The 20028-nt window shown below is 36.4% G+C and overlaps 2 protein-coding genes across 2 annotated transcripts; both read right to left on the reverse strand.

The window, feature by feature from the left end:
* Positions 1-422: 422 nt before the first annotated feature.
* LOC139780330 (uncharacterized) lies at positions 423-4146 on the reverse strand. Its single transcript, XM_071718953.1, has 3 exons — positions 3879-4146; positions 1506-1660; positions 423-1388 (listed from the first exon to the last, which is right to left on the reverse strand). The coding sequence occupies exons 1-3, from the start codon at positions 4144-4146 to the stop codon at positions 1053-1055; spliced, it is 759 nt and encodes a 252-aa protein (XP_071575054.1). The 3' UTR covers positions 423-1052.
* Positions 4147-6543: 2397 nt separating this feature from the next.
* Positions 6544-13324, reverse strand: LOC139780331 (uncharacterized). The gene is made up of 4 exons (XM_071718955.1): positions 13270-13324; positions 12976-13178; positions 7199-7391; positions 6544-7093 (listed from the first exon to the last, which is right to left on the reverse strand). Exons 1-4 carry the CDS (start codon positions 13322-13324, stop codon positions 6639-6641), a joined length of 906 nt encoding a protein of 301 aa, XP_071575056.1. The 3' UTR covers positions 6544-6638.
* Positions 13325-20028: the final 6704 nt, after the last annotated feature.

Below are 20028 nucleotides of genomic sequence, written 5' to 3' on the forward strand. Positions count from 1 at the left end.
CTTTCCAAGGTAAAGAATTTGTAAAATTTTCTGTAACAATTTGAGAAAATACAATTATATGAAACTTCGAATGTATGATGAGATTTCAAATGTTTTAGCTGAATTTGAGTATCTTCAGAAATTTGCTTTAAGGTGATGCTGGAGCCGTCTGTTTTACCGGCATTTTTTGTCGAAACGTAGCGTCGTATTAATTTGACAGAATTAAAAATCCTTCTCCAGAATTGCAGTACATACATTAATGATTCAGGGGAACTCCGATTTTATATGGAAAACGAGAAAACATTACGAAAGTACAGATTTCCTTATCCTACTTTTATCCCAATATGGCGTCTCGAGTTGCGGCGAGCTGTCAGCTCGTCACAAGATGTATTTCATATAAGAGATATACCATTAGTACGAACGCGAAAACAAGTTCCCCTGAATTGGACAACAAGAAAAACATCGATAAACCCCCCAAATCAAGATTTGGAAGCGTAATATAAAAGTATGATATCGATGTGTATCGTGCGTATGTGTGTGTGCAATGTAGCGTGCTATTCTTGTCTATATTTTTGTCTATACAAGGACAGATATAGTCGATAACATAGAAAATGGTAATTTTGTCGGTTATACAGACGGCTCCAGCATCCCCTTAAACAAAACTGACAGCTCATTTTGACTGGTTGTTCCATCTTCATGTTAATTTTGTTTTTCTTTATTTTAATATTTTTTATATGTTTAATTAAAATAAGATTACAGATTCAAGATGAAAATTTAAGAAATAAAAAACTGCGCACAAATATTGCTTAAAACTAACTATATTATCTATATATCTATTTTATTATATCTACTTATATGTAATTATATCTTATCTAACTATATTATATATATACTTATATCTAGTTATTCTACTACGCAACTAAAAATTAACAATTTGAAAACTGTCTCGCTAACTGATTGTATACAAAATAATAAGTCTACAAGACTACAAGATTTTTAAGAATGTACAATATCAGAGAATTACAATTAATTCAATTGATTCTAAAAATTTTGAAATGAGAAGAAGAAAATAACTAACCTTGTTTTAAATCATGTAAAATACTGCAAACAAATGGGATTTTTTGATCTGAAGCTGTACGAATTTCATAGACGTCCCATTGAATCAAGTACCAAAAGTTCTCACACTCTTTTGGATAGCACGCATTGAAAGTTATAAATATTTTAAAAAGTACATCAATGGCCTTCAAAACAGATGGCATTTCGTACATAATTTTATCGATCCGCAGGTATACTTTCTCGATCGTAGTTACTTCGGGTCCAACAACAATGACAAAAGGCTGCATTGTGAGATTTATCTGGGACATCTTATTTTGTTTATTAATACACATCTGTTCAATATCTCCAAATATCTGAAAAAAAAGAAAACATCAAATTGCATTTTACTAACATAAAAAGTAATCAATTATTACAATTCGCTTTTAAATTCAAATATTAGATAACAAATACATATTGCCGAACTAATTTACCTTGCAATGCACAAGAATGCCATCTCGGCTTTCAGAAATTGTAGGTTTCCACATTCTTCTACGACCATCGGTTTTTGTACTAACTTTTGTTGATTTAGGAGCTAAGAGAGCTAATGATATCCAAATCTGAAGAATCGTTTTACTGTCTATAAAGTTATTAATATTAAATATTTAAAGACATGTAAACACAATCAACAAATAAATATAAAAAAAGACCAAAAGAAGATATAAATTAAATATTTACTTAAACCCAAAGATTGCGATTTCATAAGAATCTCATTAAGTCGATCTCCTATTAAAAAGTTTTTTTTTAAAAGTTTGTACAATTTTTCAAAATGCGAGTCCCATGATACAATCTACAATCAATTTATCTCTGCATTGCGGATATTTTTTTTCAAAATCTCTTTCGATCTGTAAATGTGTAAAGAAATGTTCATCATCTGTTATACATTTCATAGAATGCAATTGAACGAGATAAATTCAACATATGTATATAACTTTTACGATAATTATATATTTTGAATTTAGGCACACTGTAAAAAATTTTTATGTAAATTTACACCTATTATAGTAGGTAATAAAAGGACCCTCACAAATAGAGTAAATTTCCTTGCGTTCGTAATTTTACAATACAAAGAAAAAGTAATATCTTAATGTATAATAAAGCAGATTGCAAAAGTAAATATACACAACATAGGAAAAATAAGAGACGGTAATGTAACAATACTTTTTATAATAGTATTATTAAACAATCAAGTATTAAATTAACGAATCGAATTGGAAATGTAAGAAATGTTACTGTATCATTACGAATCGATCCGTAAATGCACGAAATGTTACTGTATCATTACGAATCGAACCGGAAATGTAACTATGAATATTAATGATGATCATTGATGTTATGTTACCTTGTGTTTACTGGGATGGCTTTTTTTTTTAAGTGGAAGAAACCTTCAAAAGGCACCCCGGTTTTTCGGGGTAGTGTGAGATTCCTACTCACTAAAACCTCCATTGTACATACGTTACCTGCTGCAATATAATGGCGTTGATTCAACGCTAGCCACGCCTCTTCGTTTAAAGTGATTTGCCAGACGTCAACTCTAATCTCTTTGTAACAATAAACAACTCTACGTATATAGATTAATATCAATATAATAAAAGAAATTATTAAAACTGAAAGTAAAACAATGTTATATAATATTAGAATGTTAATTAGTAATAAACAACACGAATTAATAATTCGAGTGGATCGCAATTTAAACTGAGTTATGATCGCGTCGCAAAGTGACCTCAACCATATTATGGGAAGTATACTTTATAAAATATTTCTTGTTCTTTTATATGCAAGCTCATATAATTTACTTTTTATCTATTATTATAAATTTATTTTGAAAATAGTACATTGCAAAGCAAAACCTATCTGAGTTTAACACTTTGCGACGCAATCACCTCAGTTCAAATTGCGATCTAATTTGCAATGCACTATTTTCAAAACTAAAATATAATGTATAAAATTAAATTAATAATAATAATAAATAATAAATAACAATATTATTAATAATTAATAATTAATATTTTAATATAAACAAATATTAATATTATTTCAAAAAAATTAAATATTGAGATTATAGAATCGGCCCCTCCAACGCCCATTCCCGTGAGAACGCAACCAATATTCTTTTATCGTCTCTCCGAAATTGTTATGTTACTATATATGTTCTATACAATGACGATTGCAGATAACTTCTACCATCTTATTTTATCGTTGTTTCTTTTTGCATAATGGCAGCAATAAAAGCTTACAAAGATGTGTTAAATAATGAAAAATATTAATTCGGGAAAGGCAATAATTTTTTGCTTTCTAGAATTTTAAATAAATGACGTCTCATGCATTTTACGTCAGTTGAATATTTTTCATTACAAGGATTTCCTTTCAAGGCTACAGTTGTAGCGAAAGCCGCAGCATAAATTCCGCAAGAAATGGAATCCGGTTGTATTATTTGTACTTTTTCACAAATTATATCATATTTTGTTATCTTGGGATAACGAAGGCGAATATATTCTTTCTCTTTAGCAGCCAATTTATCATACGTAGTACCAGATAGGCTGTCGTACACATGAAGTTTGGTGCCATCAAAATAAATACATCGCCAATGATCTGTGCAAGTTCCGCCAATAATTTGTAAGCTTTTATTGCTACGACTAGCTTCAATTAAGTGCGGGTATTGTGAGTATAACACACTTTGTGTTTCAAAGCAAGAAGTCTTTCTTACAATGCGTAAAAATAGATCTAACGATTTATCATTTAATTTACTATTTATAGACAAAATATTATTCTTCACTAATGGGAGAGAAGTTATTACATCATCTAACATTTTTTTTGTCTTTTTATGTCATCCTCATTTAGATCTCGTTTTGAATAATCAGTTATAATGCAATCGTCATCTTGCTCCATTTCTGGAATAGCAAAAGTGGTAGTGCTTTCGATAACACTTTCCACTTTTATTCTTTCATTTTTTCTAGCCGCTTGCGCTTCGATGACATACTGAGGTTCCCGAATAGGCATATTTCTTGCTGCTCTACTATCTATTATTTCAGGAACCAAGCAGTCCTCGTAGAATCGTTTAAGCAGTGGTGACATTTTTGTTTCCCAAAATCTGTCATCACGCTCGACAATCGTGTACTTTAATCCAAGGGGTGTCCACACAGCAAAAAATGCAATACTTTCTTTGCGTTATGTGGAGTTGTCCCTGTACTTGGAAATAGTACGCGTGTCTTTGATTCATTCGAGTGTCATTGGTTTTATCAAATATTCTATGAATATCTTAAATATTTTTGAGCATTGCATCGATGGGATGTACATGCCGCGCCGCATAAGGACATTTAATCTCAACGATAGTATCGTCTCCGACAATGCCGTCAGGCGTCGCGGCAAGATATGGGATTGTTTCATCTATAAATATACCACAACTAGAAATTTCTATCCCTAATTCCATCTGCAATTGCTCTCGTGCCATCATCTCTTTTTCTTTACCCCACTCGACAGCCGCAGTAGTCAATCGAGGAGGATAAAGAATTGCTTTTACAAGATTTTGGCACGAAGTTGTTTCTCTTCTGCCAAAAACTCTTCCAAAGTTTGAAGCAGTGAGAAGATCTCGCCGTATGTTGTGCTACTCCGAGTTTGCATGCTGATCCCGTGTAGCACATTCCAATACAGCACGATTATGTTGTTGCTCTAATAACATATCAAAATGATAACGTTTCAGCTGTTCGTACATATTATCTTGGATATCTGGCCGTTCTGCATTAGGTTCATAATCTTTATCAGCTGTTATTTTAGCGGAATATTTAGATGTACGAACAGAGAGTTGTAATTCTTTCGCCGCACGTGTTCGTTGAAGTTGGTTGGCATTCTTGTTTATATTTCTATTTTCAATTATTTTTGTTTGTGCGGGTGGTTTTTTATCTATTGTATGACAAACAGAAGTTAAGGCTCGCAAAGTATTAAATTGTACTACGGATGCTTTAACGCGTGTCTGATAAGAACCTTTCATGGCATAATAAACGCGCTTGCCACCAATAAATTTACTTATAATTCCATTACAACTTTCAACGGAATTACTAGTAAATTTATAAAGTAAGCTATCGGCATTATCTATAATGCGTTTCATAGCATTTTCTAATTTTTGTAATAAACCTGCACGTTGTAATTGGAACACAAGATTCTCTTCGCCTTCTTTCTGTTGTCCATTACAGAAATATTGAAGCGAAGCACAATCTTTATGTTCACCAAATACATGGCTAAGTATATTATTTAAATCTTTAATTAATTCGGAAATTTTTGTTTGCCAACTAACTTCACGATTGCGGCGAAAGGTGACAGTCTTGACCACAGCGTTTCGAATTTTTATAACGCTGTGCTCAACGACCTTTTTCAATTTTGAAATATTTCTACTACCGGTACTACTTGCTTCACGTATTTTATTACAAAGATTGCGGAGAAGATGATTCGTGCATTCAATCTTCTGCACAACAATATTTGGACACGGTGGAAAATCTCTCAATTTTTTTAATACACTATCACCGTCACCGATATATTTACTATAAATAAGGCCATGCATTTCTAAACTAAGTCGGAAACCTTCGAAGATTATATCACTTTCCATACTAGTGGAGCTCTGATTGCTCCCCCAATTTTTAAAACATAAGTGGGGGAAGGGCAGCCAATTAGAACGCGCCATTTTCGGGGTAGCCATGTGATAGGGAAAGGGATAGGGAAAGGGATAGGGATAGGGAAAGAAGTATAAATAGCAGCATCGACTGCGGAGCTATCATTATCTTTTAGGCTCTCGAAGGTTATAGGTCACAGATCAGGAGCAATGGAAGCCTTTAGGAGAATTGTTTTATATTTTGATATATTTATACAAAAGAAATTGGACACACCAACAAATAAGACTTTTTTAGAATAATATCCCATAATAATAGCTGCTCCGGACGGAGAATCGTAACCACCAGTACGGTAGGATCTCTTCATCCACGAGCCGTCTGTTATCACGGGTATATGCGGAATTCCGTCTATGATATCTCCTCTTTTAATTGCTAAACATTTTTCCTCTTCGCCAGCCATGCGCATTTCTTCTTCCGCGGCGGAGGCGAAGGTTTCCGACATTTCATTATGATACTTTATATATGTTTTATTACTCATGCATGGAATATCTACAGCAGCAAGAAGTTCTTCAAGCTGCTTATGACCGGTCCCTGTCAATATAGTACCGGAAACAATACCCCTATTTTTGTCTGATTGAAATTTTTGTGTGCATACATCGACAGATGATTGTGAGAAAATGTTTTCATAAAAGATAATGATGTCAACGTGTCGTTATTTACATTTCTCTTACCCTCGCATGCATAAAATTGGTGTGACGTACCTGGAATTTCTATTAAATCCGATCCACATTCTAATGATTCTTTTCCGGAGTCCTTATCAATTCTTTCTTGATTCACGAAAGAATTATCACAAAAAATTTTGTCACGCGTTTGTCGCATGCGACGCATTTTTTGTGACAACACGTCTCTACAGATGAGCTTACTGATTAAGAATATCCTAAATTGAATAAGATTTCGGTATTTTGGCTAAAATCTGGTTATTACGAATCCGTAATTCCAGTCCGGCCGGTAGGCGTCTCCACCATGTCTCCTGCCGACCCTTAAGTAATTATTTCGGTCGCGAAGTTTCGCAAATAATGTATGAGATCCGTCTTCAAAACATTTGCCGTCCTCATCCATGTCTTTAAAAGTTTTTGGGTATTTGCTGACAATTTGTTCAGCTATTATTTTGAATGCTTTAGCTGGTATGAATTCTTGTATATTTCTCATTTCTGAAACTATACGGTTTACAACAGCAGTCATTGCTTTGCTGCGACTTTCATTTTCCAGTTCTTTAATCACTGACATTTCTAACTTATCCCATGGTATTTGAAAATTTTTCCAAATTAGACAGTTGTATTTTATTATTAGATGTTTCAAATGTGGGCGATGAAGCAGATTGCAAACTTGACGAGTATGAAAAAAGTGTTCCTTTCTTGAAACTAGATGTAAGTGAAGCAGTGTCAGTTAATGTTGTGTTAAGTTTTCTTCTGTCTCATTTTGTGCAGACCAGGACTCTTCGGACTGTAGCAACATTAAAGTTTCACCAAAACAAAATTTTACAACCTCATTGTCATCAACTATTGTTCCGTCTTTTTCCATAACAAGAACAGAACCAGCAATATCAAGCTTAGTGTTACTTTTTTCAATAAGCTCTGACAGCATATTATCTGATTCACGAAGTATAAGTGATATTTTCTTTTTTCTATCGGCAGTCCAGACTTTATACAAATGAGACATCTACAACGTAAAAAGGAGGATGTGTATAATTAATTAAAATACGTAATACTAAAGTATTAAAAAATGCCATGCTTACAGAATTTTAAGATCCAAAATTATGAATCAATGGGTTCGTATTTAAAGACGTACACAGGAATGGAATGTAAGTCAGTTTGAAGGATAGGATGTGGCATAAGTAAGCAAGTATACGGAAACAAAAAGATTTTTTCGACATTGTAATCTACACTTTCAATTTTAAACTCCTCATACACGCAAAATCAGGATTGTATATAATTTTCGTTATAGTGCCCAAAAAATAAATGTTTGTGTTTTGTACAAGCTCACGCATGAGCCTAGGCTTGTGATTTAATGAGGGGAGGAAACGACACACGCACTTTTCTATTCGAGGGAGAGATCATATATTCACATATCAAGTTGCATTTTTGAAGTAGTAAATCAGTAAACTTGTTTGGAATAATTCACATAAGATAATGGCAAATCACATTAATGGTAGTTCACATAATATACATAATTCTCAGACGAATGATCCTTTTGGTCAGCTGGAATAAATAAATACGACTCGTAATATTCAACTCATTCAATGAATTCTAAATCTTGATCTTTTACAACAAGAAATATTCATCTAATGTTTCCATGGACTGTATGTAATTTCAATTGCAATTGTTTATCAGATCATAGCTTGCATCATAATAGATTCGGATAATTAGATTAGACCATTCGTATGAAACAAATCACATAGAGAATAAAATGAATAATCACACATAAATAGATAAGCATAATTCATAGAAAAACAATTGCATGTAAGAGATAGATTGATACGTCGTATTATCCTTTGTAAAGTAACTTTATTCTCGTTCGAATAGCCAATGGCTTTGAAGGTAGCTAACCTTTGCAAAATAAATCAACTCAGATGATAATCGAGAATACGAAGGAAATAATATACCAAATTATGCGTCACTGTTTATTAAATATCCTATTCGATAAGGAAAGACGTATCAATCTATACAAATAATATATCATTAATCGCCGCAGCATTGCATCTTTCGAAAAGAAATCAGGTTGTATTTACGGTAGACGTTATGAAATTCGTGAACGTGCGAAAGAATCTTTACTTAAAGCTAACGTGAAATAGTCTTGAACGCAAAAGAATTATCGTGATATGAGTAACGCAGTATGGAATATAAATAACGCGAACATGTTTCATAGAAAGATTCTCTTGGACAAAATGACGATCGGTTTCATCGACGTGAATTGAGTAATTGAACTTTAAGAAAATAAAGGAATAATGATATATCGGTTGCAATCGCACGTAAAATAAACCAAGACAAATATTTACTGAGCTCAGATTCGACTTGATTATCGTAAAATGTGACGTCAGGCCTATCGATAGATAGGAGACATCTTTCTCTGAGGACATCAGCCTCACGTAATCTCTCCAGAAATCTCGTTACTGGAGAGATCTTTTCTCTGAGGACTTCAGCCTCGCGTAATCTCTCCAGAAATCTGGAACCAAGATCGAAATAAGGAGACGGGAATATTAATCCGCCATAGCACTCTGATTGAGAATTCAAGTGATTCTCAACAACCGGTAAAGATCTATGGTTTTCAGAACTCTAAGAGTTACCTCGTTACTGGAGAGATCTCTGCTTGCCTGATAGATTCTTCATATAAGAATCTATCTCTCGTTCGTGGCCCGTCAAGCATCTCATGTATTTCAATGGCTGTTATTCCTTCGTGAAGAACTACGATGCTGTAATGGCGGCCCTTCCTTGGCGTTCACATGCAACGATAATGGCGTGGTCGTTCGTCCGGCCGGTATAGTCCTGTGGCGTATCTCAATCAAATCTATATCTCGCAGAAATGATCTGCTCGCCACTTCGCAAATATACAAGCTCACTACGATAGTGAAATACGGGAATACAATCAGCTTTAGCCACACGTTACGATTCGTTTTTCTAGATTATTCTACCGGCACGTCTCATATACGAGAACGCTCTTACTTTGCCAAAGGACCGGAAACGAATGCTCGCTGGTGAGCCGTAAGCTCGTTCTCATCCGACTCGCGCACGCGCAACACACACTCTTCACCGCGCGCGTTACTATGCGACCCGCGCTGAGCGAGCGGGAGCATGCATGACGACGCTAGTATAGCCATCTCGCGCGACTCGACTTTACTAAGTTGATACGAATACAATCGCGCTAGATGTCATATATATGATCTCTCCTCGTTCTATTGCCTACATTTTAAACAGTTTGTATAACAATTATTTATCAAAATTTATTTAATTTTGCATATAGTGAAATAATCATAACAATCTTTACCTACACAGATATACATATGTTTTTTATACGTAATACCTCTAAAAGTAACTTGTGAGGATATGTACTTTACATTTTCATTTTCTTTGTCATGAAAATAATTTGTTATAATAGAAGAAATCTGATCATTAAATCGTTCATATGTGTATTCCTTTGCATTGTCTACTATTGCTGAAGTATGGTATCTATTTTTAATATTTTGTTCATTTTGTAAAAATTGATGTTTGTGTGATAATAATTTCGTTAAGTTCTTGAAATTTTGGGAATGTTTGACAATATTCTTAAAATATCTGTGTTTACTTTCAAATCTCAAGGTCCATAAATGTTTTAGCGGACCAAAAGATAAAATTAAACAGGGATAATGAGAAATATAATGATGTTTCGGTCTTAATTTAATATTTGGAAAACATTTTACTCTCAATGATAAATAATCATTTATCTTTTCCTGTAATAATGCAATCTGACCAAAAGATAGAGCAGGGGCACATATTAAAGAACATATTTGTCGAAGATGCAATACTAACATCCAAACATCATTCTCAATATTCTTGACTGACAATTTATCAAAGACAGCTAAAGGAAATATTAGTAATACTCTTCTAATTTGACTTGCAGTACCTGCAATTCTAGATGAATCTTTTATAGTAGGAATACATACATTTCCATTTAAAAACTTAATTTTTTGTAGTCGATGATTTAGAAATTGGTAAGTAAACCAACCTTCTGTCACAAAATATTTAATACAGTACATAAGATCATACGAAACAATCCCTTCGAAAAGATCATGTACTATGCAGGGCGGTAATCCTGGATTGCAGACGTGAAAATAATTAAGTTTGTTTAAAGCCGAATCACGTTTAATGCCTTTCACAATTTTCGTACCATTTTTTGCTTTTATAACACACCAATTGTAATCATTTGAATTTCTATTTATATTAGTACATGTATATTTTGATTTAAATTCATTTTGAGTAATGTGACAAAAGCGACAAAAATATTCTGAATTAAAATTTTCTGCAAAACCACCAATTTGATGACTTCCTAAATTATCTCCCAACATAGCAACAACAGTGCCAACAAAATTAATTGTTTCACTACCAACAGAAATATTTATTCCTTCTTTTTCTAAACTTTGTAAATTACGTATTAATAGTGTCATAACTTTTTCCCAACCAAAAAATGTTATATGTTTCTCATAACATAACATAACAAGCTGTATATTATCAACTTTTGATCTGAGATAATCGGGCAAATTTCCTAATACCATATATATACCAACAAGTTTGAATTTTTTTTTGATGCACCCAATGGATTACATACTTCAAATGCATCTTGATACAATATTATTTGTAGTGCATTTTTATTATGAAAAAATTTATTGTTTTTTACTACACTGCCATCTTTTATATCAAAAAGTACATTACTATTATAATTATTATACGAATTTAAACAAAAGTGTCCAATATCAGAATTTTGTAGCAATACTTTTATAGTTTTCAAAATTGGTGTTCGAGAGCACGCGGTTGCGCGAGACAGCGCGAGGTAGTAGACAACCACAAAAGCAAGTAACAGCAAGTACAGAACAATAAAGTTTATAATCTCAAAACCACTGGATGTATGTACAAGTATTTACAGCAGAGTTCGTAATGTATTTTCAGCGAAAGTAAGAAGCCGTGAGCGCGCACAGAAGCTAGCACGGTAAAAGCGGCGAGGTTTCGCGACAGCGAATTTCTCAGAGAAAAGCGGGATGCGGTGTACAAGCGGTCGAAAATGTGTGCTAGGCGATTAGCGAGCGACAAGACATTCCGCGGCGCAGCTGTGGTCTTTTATTACCTCCGAAACGAGGCTCCCTCCAGTCTGATTACCAATAATTTCGGGAGGGTGTTTGGCCACTGGCGGCCTACGTCATTATGCTGACGTCACGGTTTTGCTTTTCAATTTCAACGATCCGAAGTGATCGTTGCTTGTTTGTCAGTCGCTTTGTTTATGGCATGGATCTTTCCTTTGTTTGTGTGACCGGTCAGCTGTGGCTGTGTTATTTCGTACTGTTAGTTTAACTTTATTATTGGTTGAATGTTAGCGAAAGTTCCTGAAAGCGAATACTGGAAGGATCCATGCGATAAATTTATAGGAACGCGATTTCTTTAATGCGAGATTTCTGACCTCCGCTGAAGGCGTGCGAACACAGGCATGCAACCAAACGCGATTTCCGGCAGAAATTATCGCGATCTCAAACAATTGGAATATAATGATAGTAACATTTTTTGTAATTATAATATCCTAAATTAATTTGTGTAGGAATCACAATATGAAAATTATTTAGCAAATACACATTTCTAGAGTACGTATTTCGAAGAGAACCATTTACAGAATTGTGAACACTTGAAAAAAACGAAAAACTACATCGAAATAAATCTTTAATTTTTTCTTTAACATTATCTTGAAGACCACTTTCGTTTAGAGTTGTAATAAAATGTTCTTGAGTAAGTTCAATTAGAGATGACATGCTATCTATTACAGCTTGTAAAGCAAATTTTGTTAGAAAATATTTTGTAGTCAAATTCAAATATAATTGTGCTATAGATGGAAAATGAAATTTTTATTATGTAAGTTTAAAAAATATTGTATTTATCTTTGCTCTAATAATTATTCGTATACAATAAAATTAGTTTATATTTTGTAAAATATATAAGAACGGTTGTATATGTATATACACACACATATATAAATATATATTTATATATTATATGTTTAATAAAAATTTTATATTTTTGTACTTAGGAATAAAATATATTTTTTATTGCAATATATTTATAAATATAATACATTTATTTCTCTCTTTAATAATTAATTTTAATAACCAGAAAGTTTATTGTTCACGACTAAATTTAATAACGACATAAACAATAAAACGACAAAAGTTTCTTAAAAAACGAGCTATACGACACAAGCTATACAACGACAAAAGCATTTACATTAGTTTTTTATATTCCTCGATCGATCGACACGTATAACACTTAACCGTTATTGAATCGTTTTCACATTCTTCTCCATAAGTGTAATATATACATTTCAAGGCACAAGTATAGCATATCATGTGTCCGCAGGTACATGTGCCAAAAGTATCTTTTTCCATCTCTTCACAACATATTGGACACTCTAACGACCTATTTAAATTTACATGTCGCAAATTACAATTTTCCATATTGCAATTGTCATTCTTGAAGTCTTTACAAATATTTGTATTCTGGAGGGTCCGGCCAACCTCTTGCTTCAGGTACTCAGTAGCTTTCCCTGTAGCTTCGTATCTGGCCTGCTCGACACTTGTCACGTGGATGAATGGACACATCTCCCTGCTGCACGTGGTGTTTTGATAATTATAGCAATATTTGTACTTATGTACAAATGTACAATGAATATCGAAGCAGCAACCTCTTTTGAAATTGTTGCAGATCTGCCAGCTGTTTCCTGGAATATTTTTTGTATATCATTTTATTGCATATGTATTAAGGCTCCTGGTCCCTGAGCCGAGAACTCTGCGTTGACGGTGGCGACGTACCGTCGCGGCAGAAATAAGAACTCTCTCCAATGGAGAATTCTGTCCTTTGTGACATGTTGACAATCTATTTTGTCGTGCATGCTATTTCTTTATTATTCGCTCTGTACTTGTGCTCTAACGTTTAACGTATTCGTGAAAATCGTAAAATTGACCGAGAAGTAAAAGATTTGCATGCGGAAGGAACGTTTTCACCTCCTTTCGATAGTCGTTAAACGGCTGTTTTCCCGTATGTTTAGGCTTCGTTTTATGGCTGTTTGTTTATTGTCGAGGGAAAAGGATAGTTTTCGGTCAATTTCGGAAGTGTTCTGAAACGATCTATAGTGATGTTTTATTGAAATGTCTTTTTATTTGAAAATGGCATGTACGACAAAATTGGGTGTTTTCCTCGTCTCGATAGTAAGAATTCAATATGGCCGCGGTGACCATCCAGGAGCCTTAAGGGGGTAGTACTGTCTGGCGGCCGAAAATGAGGGTCAATTTCAGGATTTATTTGTGACAAAGTGGTAGGCTAATCAGGTTCATGGTGTATACGATATTGAAGTACATGTTTAGACGCATTTACAGTATTTTTTATATGGAAAAATATTAAGAAATGTAGGAGTTAAGAGTCATCTCTTCGCGCGCGCGCTCGACTACGGTGTAAATAGTAGCTCCTGTACGGCGTGCCTGAAATGAAAAACGCAAAAAGGGTATTAAATTTAAATGTATTCTCCACAGGTTGACGTTCGAAAATTGTAAAAATGTTAAAAATTGTGAAAGTTATAGCACTAAACAAAAAGAAGTTCATTGGCACAAAATAGTGTGGTATCGGCGAGAATTGACAGTACTTTTCCTCCAACTCTTCTACTCTTTGTTGTTACTGGGCTAGCACTGGCGGTTGCTCGGCGTACGAGTTTAACCTTTGTAGTGCCTCCCCTCGCAACAAGTCGTTGTACAATCGGTTCATATCTTCTTGCATAATTCCCGTACTGCTGTCGCGTTTTTTCACGTCGATCCTCATATCCGCCCATAATTGCTAATTGTCGGAAATCCTCTACTCGCGTTATTTCCTACTTTCGAGTTATCCCTCGGCAATGTCGGTAACGACACGATGTCGCCACGACGTTTTTCCGGTTTCGATACCTTTGCATCGTCTCGCGTATTTTTACGACTCGACTTTTCGTAATCTATTGTCTCTAACATTTCAATAATCTGTTCCACAGTTTTTACAACCGATGGTCTCAATTCTCGTCTGACGTCCTCGTCAAAATGATCCTTAATCGTAAATATTAATTCTTGCTCTGACATCGGTGGATCTAGGGTTTTAGCTCTCGTAACTAACTGCATCGTGTATTCGGACATTGATCCTAACGCCTGTCTATATCTGCCAAAATTAAGGCTTCTCCTAAACTTAGCTTGTTCCTCCTGAGCTTGTACCCCTCAATACTTTCTCTAAATAAATTCATCGCTTCGTCGATATCACTCGGCTCACGAATTTTCAACCAATCGGCTGCCAATCCTTTCATCGCTCTTACAAAAAATACTAATTGATCTCGTTCCGAGACTTGTTCATCTATAGCTATCTTTCTGAACTTTCTTGAAAATATTATCGAATTTTGCGCGTCTGAATCTCCCTGCGATATAGTGCACTGTAGAGATCCTGTATAAGACGTTACACAAATCAGACATCACAGACAAAGATCAGCTTTTGTACACGCATAAATAATAATGTGAGACATCAAACGATTCACATTTCATAATAATGTTAACCGCAAAGCAAGCAATGTTGCCAATCCGATAATTAAATTAACAGACCTTGTACTTCTATCAAATGTTTCTAGCCATTGCGAAAGAGTATGCTTTTATTTCAACGGAAAGTAGATAAGATTGGCACGAATAACTATGCAATCCTTTCAATTGTACGTCATTACTGTCAGTATACATATTTGTTTAATAGGAATAAAGATGCATTTCATTGGAAACAATTATTGGGAAACAATAGATGGAAAAAATTTAAGTTGACGCGTAATTGTAGATGAGTAATGAAATTGGCGGATATACATATATTTCACATAATTGATAATACAAAGAAATATTACTTTAATTAAATCTGTATTACATATACTCTATTTATTTAAACACATACGGGTAGGTATATTACATATGCATATAATACATCAACTTTGAGATACACTTTACACACACTTAAAATAAAAAATGTATTATATGATAAACAATAAAAAATAATGCCACAAAAATATCTAAGGTATCTTTGAAACATAACTTTCACCGGTCGCAGGAAGATGAATACTTAACGGAGCATATTCAACTAATTTTGTTTGAGGCACAAAACCCCATAAATTTGATACCGTAATCATATAGGGATAATAATGATCAACAAATTGTATCGTATTCATAACTTTGTATATAAAGTATATTATATTTATCGTCAATCAAAGTAAATTGAATTTGACCAAAATTGTGAGTACCGTCATCCACGCAGATAATTATATTTTGTTTATATTTCGTACCATTAACTTCTATCCATGATAAACATTTGACTCTATTTATCAGCTCAGAAGACACGACAGTTCTAAAATCATTGAAATTATCCATATTTGCCATGTTATCACATAACATACGTCCCATATCGATACGTTTACAAAACCCTTTTTGTGAAATAAATCTATAATTTAACAGCACACACACACACACACACACACACACACACACACACACACACACACACACACACACACACACACACACACACACTCCCACACACACACAGCTGTTTATTTACAAGCTTACGCATAAGCCTGGCCTCTAGATTTAATGTAGGAAACGACACACTACTCGTAATTCAAAGGGAGAGAGATTGTCTATTTTGAATTTTATCAACAATGTAATAGAAGTTTTAAAGACATAAGCATATATGAACATATTAATATATTCGACAGAATAGATAATATGTATATTTACATACATACATACACACACACACACACGCACACGCACACGCACACGCACACGCACACGCACACGCACACGCACACGCACACGCACACGCACACGCACACGCACACGCACACGCACACGCACACGCACACGCACACGCACACGCACACGCACACGCACACGCACACGCACACGCACACGCACACGCACACGCACACGCACACGCACGCGCACACGCACGCGCACACGCACGCGCACACGCACACGCACACGCACACACACGAAGCCTCTTACAGGCTCTTACTCTTACTCGAAGACTCCGGACTCGTCAATTTCTCGGACGACGTCGTGCCTCTTCGCGTCGATGGTGACGACCTCTTCGACGCGCGTCGCGTACGCGCGATCGACGTATTCGTCGCAGTAGAAGTTTACGTTGCGGAGGTGTTGCTTCATGCCGAGTCGCGCGTCTTGCAAACTGCGGTCGCCCTTGTACGCGCGACATACGAGATACGCCGCCAGAGACCCGAAATACGTGGGCAGAGCCATTATCGCCGCCGAATTGTATACCTGGCAGTGCGTCACTAGGTGGTTCGACCACGTGGGGGACGCGTGGCACGAAAAGTTGCCGTATTTGCTGGTGAATCCTACGCGGTATCTTTTTATTCTCGGGCCGTCGCCGAGGAAAATGGCGTTATTGAAGAGCGTCCACAATTGCGGCGGTAGTCGTTTGTCGGCCGCCTCCGCTCTCGTCCCGTTGAGACGCACGACGTACGGCCTGCCGTCGTTGTCGGTCAGCGTGTCCGCTCGGTGTAGTTGGACCACGTCTATGTGTGGATGTTCCACGTTAGCGACGTCGTTGAGCACTGTCGCCGCGTGTTCGCACGGCAGTCTCAGGCCGTGCATGAATAGATAAAATCGTACCACGTGGATGCCGTGCGTGTCGAAAAAGTCGTAGGTCGAGAGTTGTTGGGTAACGAGGCGCGCGTATTGACCGTACTCTTGCGGAGGGACGTTGAATTTACGGTCGACGTCGTAATCGGTCGCCGCTATGCCGCTTTGCGCGGTCACCGTGCTCGTCGGTAAGTTTTTCGTCGCCGCTATCATTACGTCGCGAATGAACGTGGACGTGATTCGACGAAGGGGTCCGTCCCTCTCGCGACCGGAGCTACGTGGCGGCGTCGGTTGATCCGCGTCGCTGTCGGACGCTGCCGCTGTAGCTTGTCTCTCCGCTGTCGTCGTCCGCGACTCGTTCTCCATTTGGAACAGCATGTATAATATTCTTTGGTCGATGGTAGCGATTTGGCATTCGTACCAAATACGTTTTGCGCTGCTTTCGTCCGGTCGAGCGACGAACGTTGCCGGACGGAGCGGTTTGAATTTACAACGGTTGTTGAGGTACATGGTGAGTTTGACGTTCGCGCAACGATGAATCGCCGGTGGTCTCGTCGAAATGGTCGTCACCGTTTTGCAAACGAAAACCGCACACGTAAACAAACAGATCCATGATTTTTGACCGCCTTTAAGATAAACGGGCCCGGTGAAATCTACACCTATAACTTCGAATACGGCCGCGTCTTTTACCCGATCTAATTGTCTGGAGAGGCTTCGCATCATGTCTGCGACAATTTACACACTTCGTAATCACCGATCGAATTACTTTACGACCGCCTATGATCCAATACTCTTCACGCAATGCATTCATCAAAATCTCTATTCCGGCGTGGTTTAAGCTTTCGTGCTTTTCTTTGATAATCAAATTAACAATTCGATGTTTACCGGGAAGTACAATAGGACACTTAAAACTATAAACGTCGTTGCGCAGAACAATTTTCGAATTCAATCGAATTAAATCGTCTTTATCTCTGAACGCGTTGAGATGTTTCACACGTATATCCGTTTCGTCAGTAAAACATTCGGCTTGAATCAATTTTAATAACAGAGTACGTGACATTTGAACTTCTTTATACAATAGAGCACCCCTAACACGACTCTCTTTGTTTTCTCGGCAATTACAATAAAATCGTCGTACATAAGCAAACACTCTTATCATTTTCTCAAAATCAGAAAATTTATTGAAAAATTCGTTCTCTTTCGCATCATCTCCTTCTAACGCTATGAGAGTACAAACAGATTTTTTGTTTATCGCGGTTTTCTTTAATTCTTTACTGATTTCATCTTCATCGCACGACAATTCTCTACACATTGGCCAATTATCTGACGCCTCATATAGCCACACGGGTCCCTCCCACCATCTCGCAGACATAATCTGTTTCACCGTACAGCCTCTCGATGGTAAGTCTGCGGGATTCAAACGGCCCTGAACATGATGCCAACACGCGGGATCCGATAGCATACGTATCTCTTTTACTCTGTTATACACAAACGTAGCCCAATTACATTCTCTTTGGATCCATGCTAACACGGTCGAGGAATCGGTCCAATAAAAAAGTTTTAGCGTTTTAAAATTAAGCGCGTCTAATACATTTCTCGCTAATCTAGCGCCTATTGTTGCAGCTAACAACTCTAAACGCGGTATGCTTGTTCGCGCATCCGTATTGCCTTTCCTAGCAGGCGCAACTCACGTTTTCGCTTGTACAAAGTGAACTTTCACACCATCAATATTTTCAACGCGAATAAAAATAACTGTAGCATACGCGACTTTACTGGCATCGCAGAATATATGCAAACTTACGTTATCCGACTCAGAGATTTGTCCTAAAAAACATCGTGTAATTTTAATCTTATTAAGCTCCTTCAAATCTTTCATCCACTTCGAAAATTTATTTTTTAACTCGTCTGGAACTTCATCATCCCACGTCAAATTTTCACTCCAGGTTTCCTGTAACAGAATTCGTGTGCAAAGCATAACAGGACATACAAAACCTAATGGATCAAAAATACGGTGCGCCGACGAAAGAATCTTCCTTTTCGTAATTTTCGAATCACGTAACTCTGTAAAATCTGGTATTTTTACTGCTAACGTGTCAGCTTTTTTATCCCAAGTAACGCCTAATACTATCGCCTGGTTGTCTTGGGAATTATCATCACTGTACTCCCACCCTCGAAGGTCAAAACCAGCTATATTCATCAGTCTTTTTGCGTCTGAGATGAAACTATTCAAACTTTCTCGCGTATTTACACTAGTTACTGAATTGTCAACGTAAAAACTTTCTAACAATCTTTTAATATTTTCCGTCGAAACATCGTTATCAGAACTTTTCACAGACTTCGCATAATTATTCAAATGTAAATTGATAATCGCGCTCAAAATAAAGGGACTCGATGAAACTCCGAAAACGACTCTACAATGTCTAAAAACAATTATATTTCCCCCCGCATTGTACCATAAGAAACGCAAGAAATCCCGATCTTTTTTATCGATACTGATTTGCAAAAAAGCCTTTTTAATATCCGCTACGACTCCGATTTTATTTTCTCTGAAGCGCAGAAGAATAGATGCGATCAATTCTATCAAATTTGGACTCTTATGTAGGCACTCGTTGAGCGACGGCGACGTCCGCTCCTTGGCTGATGCGTCGAATACTGGTCGAATTCTCGTCGTGCTGCCCTCCTTCACCACGTGGCGATGAGGTAGATAATAGCCCCATTCATTCTCTTCTTGTACCGGGACACGCTCGATGATCCCCTCGGCAAGCCATTCGCCAAAAACTGCATCATAGTCAGCATACAAATCCTCGGCCTTCAATTTCCGTACCGTAGACTGCAACCGACACATAGCCGTCTCCTTATTATGTGGCAAAGCAGGGTGATTCAGCAACCACGGCAACTGTATCTCGTATCGCCCCTCTTCTTTAACTCGCA

Source organism: Temnothorax nylanderi, unplaced genomic scaffold (assembly GCF_030848795.1).
Source record: "Temnothorax nylanderi isolate EJ_2023f unplaced genomic scaffold, tnyl_v1.0 TNYL_tig0271_pilon, whole genome shotgun sequence".
Taxonomy (NCBI): domain Eukaryota; kingdom Metazoa; phylum Arthropoda; class Insecta; order Hymenoptera; family Formicidae; genus Temnothorax; species Temnothorax nylanderi.

Excerpts from the sequence above, each read along its gene's own strand:
- LOC139780330 (XM_071718953.1), bottom strand. The coding sequence starts at position 4,146 with ATGTCACCACTGCTTAAACGATTCTACGAGGACTGCTTGGTTCCTGAA. Across the intron at positions 1,661-3,878 it reads CATAAAAAGACAAAAAAAAT|ACTTTATAGACAGTAAAACG; the intron begins GTTAGATGATGT and ends TTAATATTAATA. Across the intron at positions 1,389-1,505 it reads GCATTCTTGTGCATTGCAAG|ATATTTGGAGATATTGAACA; the intron begins GTAAATTAGTTC and ends CTTTTTTTTCAG.
- LOC139780331 (XM_071718955.1), bottom strand. The coding sequence starts at position 13,324 with ATGTCACAAAGGACAGAATTCTCCATTGGAGAGAGTTCTTATTTCTGC. Across the intron at positions 13,179-13,269 it reads TTCTTATTTCTGCCGCGACG|GAAACAGCTGGCAGATCTGC; the intron begins GTACGTCGCCAC and ends AAAATATTCCAG. Across the intron at positions 7,392-12,975 it reads CTGAGTACCTGAAGCAAGAG|ATGTCTCATTTGTATAAAGT; the intron begins GTTGGCCGGACC and ends TTTACGTTGTAG.